General features: G+C 32.9%; 1 protein-coding gene across 1 annotated transcript; it reads right to left on the bottom strand.

Moving 5' to 3' along the window:
• LOC114385784 (apoptosis-linked gene 2-interacting protein X 1) lies at positions 1 to 4,408 on the bottom strand. The gene is made up of 7 exons (XM_028345856.1): positions 4,227 to 4,408; positions 3,956 to 4,118; positions 3,571 to 3,738; positions 2,505 to 2,772; positions 2,248 to 2,414; positions 1,953 to 2,102; positions 1 to 712 (listed from the first exon to the last, which is right to left on the bottom strand). Exons 2-7 carry the CDS (start codon positions 3,998 to 4,000, stop codon positions 359 to 361), a joined length of 1,152 nt encoding a protein of 383 aa, XP_028201657.1. The 5' UTR covers positions 4,001 to 4,118; positions 4,227 to 4,408; the 3' UTR covers positions 1 to 358.
• Between the last annotated feature and the right edge of the window lie 4,548 nt (positions 4,409 to 8,956).

Raw genomic sequence — 8,956 nt, 5'->3', positions numbered from 1 at the left:
TAAAGGGGTAAAAAGAAAAACAAAGATCCTTGATGTGCCATGACCATTTTTGTCCAAATAAACTACTAGGAGCATGCTTGGATAATCGCCGCACCCTTCCCAAAAGTACATTCCAAATAAAAGATAATTTTTCTTCAAAAATATGTTTAGCACTCAAAAGTACGTTCAGAACGATTATCCAAACATGCACCAAATTTACTTACTGTATGTTTTTTTCTCCACATCTAATTATTTCACATCACATTTTGTTTACACCAACCTCTACATTCTACATTGGAAAAGAACCTCCTCTTTAGTTCTTTCCCCCTCTTTCTCTCTCTCTTTTGTCATCTCCAACCAAACATTTTTCTATTTTCCCCTACACCAGTCCCTTGAAAGAAAGTTGTCTTTCCCATCTTTTGGGACTATAAGGAATAAAAGTGACTATTTTAGTACCCTCAGGCAAGGGTAACTCATATATTGAAGGGATTTTCTCATGCCAAACAAAATCATTCTCATGTACAAACTTTCTAAGCACTTCAGAAGCATCTTGAATTTGCTTTTGGTAAATAGATTTCCAAGGATCTTCCCCTGGTATCTTCTTTTTCACCTTATTCAACACAGAACTAAGAACTCCAATAGCAGCCCCTATTTGACCACAAGCCTTCAGGCTTTCTGCAAGATATTGCTGACCTTTCAACTCATGTAAACACTTGCAGAAATACATAAATTCCTGCATACATGAAAGTGTACCTTGAGAATCACAGTACCATAATGGAAGACCAAATGGAAAAACAAGCATAAAATGATTAATTAACATAGGCAAAACAAGACAAAAAGGAGACCACCATAATAAAAAATTGTTCATCAACAAGAAATCTCACAATATACAAGTAGTATCTTAGGCTATGCTTGACATGTAACACTACCAATTCATTCTTACAAATAAAATCCTCTTCTTTATCGTCACTAAGAGTGTGTTTGGATGAAGGAATTTAAAATTCTGAGAATTTTAAATACTTCAATTGAAATCTTTTATTTTCAAAATTTTATATTTGGATAAAAAAATTAAAATTGTGAGAGTGAAAGAAAATGAATGCAAAGAGAAGAGAAGATATGGTTGGTGTGTTTCCAAAAAGAAGAATACTGATGCGGCATGAAAAGTCGCAGGGGAACCGGAACACGACGACATACACCACCACACCTGACCACAACATTCAGTCAACGGCGCAAGGCATGACCTAGGCCCTCTGCGCCGGCGAGCACCTCCACCGCATGATGGATAGCGACGCCTGCTCCCCTAAATGACGGGTGCATATGTCCCCTACGCCCACACTCGATCGATGCTCCACGAGCTCATACGGTGTTTCTTAAAGAAGAGGATCATATGCTTGAGGGAAGAGTCGCAAGTTCAAGAACGAGATTTCATGAACTTTAAGGTAGAAAAAAGGATGAAGGTTATAAAGGAAATACACGAACGTTTTGAAAGATTCTTCTATCAAGAAGAAAAATTCAATTTCTCACCTTTTAGAAGGAAATTAAAATTGCACATTTTTAGTTGTTTAAAATTCTGTTTTAAAATTCCAAAAATTTAAATTCTTCATAAAAAAAACATCCAAACAATGAATTCTAGATTACAGAAATTTAAATTCTCTGATAAATTACTTTCTTCAGTTAAAATTCTCTATCTAAACGCGCTCTAAAAGAATATCAAGGTTCACTAATTACATTCCCCTCCTACTGTTCTTTCTGAACCTGACTAAGGATCAGGAAAAAAAAGTTTAAAATAAATTAAGTATAAAGGAAAAGCATGTCATATGCAAGCAATTACACATACTGCATACCGTTACTTTGACACATGGAAAGATACTAGGTCAGAATTTACATTAACTAAAACTCTATAACGAGATAGGGAGTGGATATAGAAGATGATTTCTACCAATCAAAAAGGCAGGTTAGGTAGATATTCATACCGACAAGCGTGATGAAATGTCTTTGCACTGTGTAACAACTGTATGAAAAATTCCAATAGCTTCTTCAAGAAAAAGTGTAACACCATGATGCAACTTTGCCAGGAGACTTGAAGAAGTACCTTTCTCTTCAGCCTTCCTTATGGTTACTGCCTGTACGGTTATTGCATATTAGTTTATTTACAACCAAAAAACTTCATGAACTTCATTTTTAGAAACTGGGATAAACAATGAGATGTTTTCAGGTTTCATGATATGACAGTATGCAATTCGACACAGAAAATAGCACAACACCAACCTGGGCCTCAGCCAAGCAAATGAGGCTCATAATGGAGGATACTGCAGCAAGAGCTTCAGGGGGTTTTTCTGGTGGCAATTCAGGCTCTAAGTGGGGAAGAACCTCTTGTGCTAGGTGATGATAAATGCCAGCAGCTTGTCTGAAAATGGTGGCAGATTGAACCAAATCTGCAGAACAAACAATGATGGCATATATAAACATATTCAACAGGAGAAGTTCATCATATGAAATGTGATTTTGAGTTTCTCAATCCTTACCGGTTGATAAAACTTCTAAAGCCCTCTCTCGCAGGATTCCACCACAAAGAAAAAGGGTCATACCAAGCTCAAATCGCAAATTGTTAATTTGAAAAAATTTGGGGCCCTTGATTTTGAAGAAAGAAGATGTGGTCAGGGCACTACTCCAGCGTATCTTAAGAGCCGCATTCCATTGAGAAATTTGGATTTGGTTAATGGTACTTGTTGCATCAGCATAGGGAATCAAAATTTCCAGAAATGGCAGATAATTCTCTATTTTGTGAATATCCTGATGCAGACAGAAAAAATAAAATAAATTTATTGACAAAAAATGACAACAACTTATCAGCATAGCTAGCAATTTGATGATTTACCAAATAGTGTTCATTACTATTGGATCTAAAGTCTAAACTCTAAACCATAATTGGTCACACGCAAAAAAACACCACCACTTCACACTGACTCATTGCCAGAAAGAGAATACTCAGAAAACATATCAGTTTCATAATAAGACCATTCTTAAGTCATTCCACAACGACCTAATAATATACACATTTTCCCCACAAAAGGAATTGAAAGTTTGGACAACTAGACATCTATTCTTTCCTTCCCTTTCCAGTTTCCACAAAGTTGATGTCAACATTCCCTTACAAGTAACAAGACAATGTGTGCATTACTTTGGCAAAAAGTGAGTTATGAGTCTAACTCAACCTTACAAAACCAACTTGTAAGATGAAGATTGTTCTCCACTTATATAGTCTATCTCAATACTATCTTTAGTCAATGTGGGACTACAACATGTTCCCTTTTGCCCATGGCTACCCGTCATGTGGAACTTTCAACATGTGCCCTCTATCTAGGAGTGACCACAACTTAGGTGGCTTTTCCAACATACTTAATAAAAAAGACAATTAAAATCAGAAGGCCAAACAGAAAAACACCGTTGGAATCAAGGATCAATATTGTTGTTCCAAACAGAAAAACACCGTTGGAATCAAGGATCAATATTGTTGTTTGCAATTTGCATACTGTTCAAAGAACAATGGTAGTAAGAATCTGATAAAGGCAGCATAGCATAAACAGTTACCTGTTCAAAGCGAGATTCCAACCCTCCAGACATTTCTTTTGCAATAGCTTCTGTAACGAAGTTGCACTCATTAATAGAATCTTCAATAGCTTTACGTTTTGAGCTTAATTCCTTAAGATGCTCAAGCGTTGTAGAATCACAGGAAGCATATACATCCTCAAACACCATCTGACAACACGAAAATCTACGGTTAGTGCTACAAACTAACAACAATCAAGGAAAATTTGCCAACTTATCAAAGTATTTAAGATTATTCCAATTCCATAGAACTTAGCAAACCATATACTAATCAAACAATCAAGGACCAATATCACTGACCCAGAAATCAAAATCAAAATCAAATAAAATTCTAAACTATTTACAATAACCCTTTTAGCCAAATTACCTTCTTAGTTTTCAACTTTGACGGCTGCACAAAATGCAGCATCATTTTTAACCCCTTCAACTCTAAAACCACCCGAATGATCCAATCGACGAAACAAAGTTCAATCAATGAAGAAAACTCCAAAAGTTGTTGAATTTCCACAAGCACTAGGCTTTCCCCACGTCTTCAGCAAGCATTAGGCACCAAAGAGAAAGAAATAAAAAGGTTAAATTTTGACTAAAAAAAAAAGAAAAAGAAAAAAGAAATACAATGGAAAGAAGAATGCTAGTACATTGTTACAGAGTGTGAACTGTAGTGGGATAATAACAAAATCTGAAACTTTAGAACAAATCACTGAAAACCCAGAAGCCAAAAATTGATTGATAAAAAAAGGGAGATGTGTGAAACGCAGAATTCTGGAAGGGGAAGTGAACTCCACCACTTCCTTCTTCTGCTACGGAGGTTATTCAATTATTCTGCTTATTATTATATATATACTATATTAATGATAATTGAATTTAAGATTTTTTGTTACTTTAATTTAATCTGTTTTATTTTATCAATAACAATTGGATTTAAGACTTTTTAGATTTTAATTTAATTTCAACTTTCTGGTACAATTTCTGGTTCATTTTCGGCGAAATGATTTCGCTTCCTTAGGCCGTAAGGATCAAAAGAAAGGGATGGGCATCCGTGTGGGCCCATGTGCTCTCTCTCTCTTCGTCCATTCAGTTTGACCTCTTCTTAACATTACGCGTTTGTAATTTGTAACTTGGGTCAACCATTTAAAGAATAACATGGTGATGATCGACTAACCCTGGGGTGTGTTTGGTAGTTAGATACACGGGCAGGCCTACACTATATGACTAGAATGAAAGATGGACAACTAAAAAAAATTCATCTTATAATTATATTTTATCAATTTTTATATAAAATATTTATAATTTAAAGTTCTAATATATTAAATATTTACATTAATAATCTATCAAAACGTAAAATGTCTTTTTTATGTCATAAAAATAAAAATGAATTAATAATTGAATTTATACTAATTTTTCAATAATTTTCTTTTTAATATATACTGATAAATAATTAATAAATATTTTATCTTTAATCTTGTTACTAAAACATTAAATATCATATTTGAAAATTCTTTCTTTTAGTGTGATATTATCTTTCACTTTTGTCTCTTGGTCTATGTTATAAGTTGGTAACTCATTAATACAATGAATGTGTGTTTTTCATAATTTGAAAATTATATCAATCTCTCATCAATCCAATAAGATATGAAAAAACAATAACTCTTTTAATTATAAGAAATAAAGTTTAACAATTAGATATTAACAAAAATAAAAATAATCGGGACACTCTTGGTCTTCGTGAGGTTCCTTATGTGGATATTCATGATCTCCAACTACGTGTAGCCGATCTTTAGAATCAGAGGAATTGGAGCCTGCAACAGCTCTACACCCCCATTCCCTCAGCGAATGCTAGACACTATTCAGGATGTGGGAATTCCGAGATTTCCAACTGGTCAAGATGGGATTGATTGGCTTGGAAATACGCAAGGGAATTATATATAGATGGTACCTTCAGCACCCCCTGACTTTGAACACGATCTGGAAAAGGATATGACACATTGCAGCTCCGGAAAAAATCAGGTTTTTCTTCTAGTAAGCATTTCGTGCAGCCTTGCCAAGTAATAGCAAGTGTTTCGCTTGTCATCTTGCTCCGAATGCGTTTTGCATGCGCAAGAAGAGACCATGCTTCATGCTTTGTGGGATTGTCCCCATTCTAAAGAGGTGCAGATCGGTATGGGTGTCAACTCTAGACGAATTCTGACCGGTCAAAATAATCTCACATAAGGATTCGTCGTTGCCTATTGCTACAGTTTGGTGTCTTTGGGAGTGGAGAAATAAATTTGCTTTTCCAGGTAACAAGTGGAGTATCCAGCATGTTTGCCAGCTTATTCGCTCCATAGTCACTGAATTAGAGGTTTACTGCACTTCTCGCCAACCAGTGACTACTGAGGCGTTGAATGCTCCCAAGAATCATTTCGTTAAATTGAATGTGGATATGATTCTAGGCTATCTCATAATGTTATGGGTGGAGGAGGTGTGACTCGCGGAACTTTGTTAGATTTAATGTCTTATGAGAGGCATGATTTTAAATTGTAATTAGATTAAATAATTGAAGTTTTTAAAAGTAATTATTATTTGATAGAATATTAGTTATAGAAGGGATTAATATCCATTAATATAAAATATTTTTAGTCATCATAAGTCTAAAGAAATAGTTAAAAGAGTAAAATCTTATTTCTTTTTTCTTCCAAAAAATCAAAGTACATTCGGAGAAAAATTAAAAAAAAAAAGATATTCATTATTTATTTATATTTAAGAATCATAGTTTTAAAATTCTGATTATTTTATATAATTATTGATTTAAAAAATCCTTAAAATTTGACTTATATTATGTAATTTATGATTCTTTAAAAATAATTTATTTTCTCTCAATTATGCATGAACTTTAATTATAAAATTTAGGAATTTTTTTCACTTCGAATGAAATTTTATGATTATTAAAATTTTCTCTCCAATTTCCACTGCACATATGTAACCCATCATGGTTTATCTGTTGTTGTATGCCGTCTGTTCTTTTCGTTGTGTTGTGTCAATTTGAAAAAAAATATTGGAAAAAGAATTATTATGATATTGATATATTATAATAAATTAATCACCAAATTCTCGGAATTGATGTTTTCGTCATTATGAATAACATGTATGTACTTATGAGAATAATTTTTCAAAACAAGATGCCTTCAATTGCATTTGAATCGCTTGTACGCTTGTAAAGTTTTTGGAAATTTTTCGAAATCAAAGAAAGGAAAAGCACATCCAGTGGGTGTGTTTATATTATAGAAAAGTGTTATATTATTTTGAACGTGAAGAAAGAAAGCCAAAGCCACATGTACGTACATCCAATGGAAGGATTTTCAACCCACTTTTTTCTATTCTCAATCGCACGTGCTTATTTTTATTCCAAATAGTATTGTTGAATGTCATTAAAGAATTTAAAATTTATATTTTGGAATTAAATTAACGTGAATGCTTTGAATTTGTTGGTAGCAGTAAATATGTATATGTTACATATTTGTTTGAATGTGTTTGAATGTAATAAACAAATAAATATGAATATTATTTTATGATCTGAAATGAAATTAATAAAATGGATATAAATTGTTAATAGCAATAAAGATGTGCAGGTCATGTATTTGATTGAAATAAATGTATGATGAATTTGTTAATAACCAAAGTGATCAAATTTATAAAGTTATTTAATTCCAAATTAATGATTATTTCAATTACTCATAAAATAATGGATGTTAAATTATATGATTATTGGTTCCTGAGTAATTGAAATTCATTGTTATAAGACATTTATGGATCGCCCAAAGATTGATTAGTTATTCTTATAATTAATGAATATAATTGTAGGCAATTTGTGTGTAGCATTAGTTTTATTTATATACCCAAAGGAAATAGGTACTACTAATTGGTGTATATTTAATTGTCAAATAATGTTAAGAATTTTATTAGCATCATCATGTTTGTATGTTGTGTGTTGGTGTATCACCCAAAGGAGAACATCAATATGCATTGACCGTTATCTGAACAAATCATATGTATGACATGTGTTTTATGTCTCAAAACACTTATATGAATTTTATTATGAAGAGAAAGTCCATTATGAAGCTTGGGAAAGATCTAATAGACTCATCCTAATGTTCATGAGAATGACTGTTGCATACAGTATTAAGACAACTCTTCTTAAGACCGATAATGCTAAAAGGTTTATGGGGTTAGTGGGAGAGCGCTCTCAAACAGCTAATAAGTCTCTTACTGAGACATTAATGAGTACATTGACCACCATAAAGTTTGATGGTTCATGTATTATGCATGAACATGTTATTGAGATGACTAACATTGCACAAGACTGTTTGAGTATGACCCGTTCCAAATGAGCTATAATATCATGAAAGATAAATGAAATATGCATGAATTGCACAGTATGTTAGTTCAGTAAGAAACAGGGCTTAAGAATCTAGGAAGTCACTCAGTCCATTATGTAAGCCACCAAGGAAATCAAGGAGCTGGAAAGAAATTTGTGAAGAAATATGATAAAGGCAAAGAGCCATTAAAGATCAATGACAACTCTTTGCAAATCTAGAAGAAGGTATCAAAGGGCAATAATTGCCAATTTTGTGGGAAATTTGGACACTTCCAGAAGGATTTCCTAAAGCGTAAGTCTTGGTTCGAAAAGAAAAATGAGCTTAATGCTCATGTATATTTTGAATCAAACTTAACTGAAGTTCCCCATAATAAATGGTGGATTGATTATGAATGTACGACTTATGTTTCTAACACTATTTAGGGATTCCTTACAATCCAAGCCATAAGCCCAATGAGAAGTTTGTCTTCATGGGAAATAGAGTGAAAGCTCCAAGGGAAGCAGTCGAGACTTATCGTTTAAAACTTGACATTGGACATCATTTAGATTTACTGGAAACTCTTTATGTACCTAGTTTATCTAGGAATTTAGTTTCATTATCTAAACTTGATGTTACTTGATACTCTTTTAATTTTGGTAATGGTTGTTTCAGTTTATTTAAGCATAATCATCTCATTGGTACATGTGTTCTTTGTGATGGTTTATATAAATTGAAAGTAGATAGTTTTTATGTTGAAACCATTTTAACTCTGCATCATAATATTGGCACTAAACATAGTTTAGTGATTGAACAATCTGTTTTCTTGTGGCATAAACGTTTAGGTCACATTTCTAGAGAAAGGATGGAAAGATTAATAAAGAATAAAATTCTTCATGATCTAGATTTTACGGATCTAAATATTTGTGTGGATAGTATTAAGGGAAAACAAACAAAACATACAAAGAAAGAAGCTACAAGAAGCACTCAGCTTCTTGAAATTGTACATACTGATATTTATGGACCTTTTGATGTTA

Source organism: Glycine soja, chromosome 2, assembly GCF_004193775.1.
Source record: "Glycine soja cultivar W05 chromosome 2, ASM419377v2, whole genome shotgun sequence".
Classification (NCBI taxonomy): domain Eukaryota; kingdom Viridiplantae; phylum Streptophyta; class Magnoliopsida; order Fabales; family Fabaceae; genus Glycine; species Glycine soja.
The sequence above is the reverse complement of the archived record's forward strand: the minus strand, read 5'-3'. Positions and strand labels throughout refer to the sequence as shown.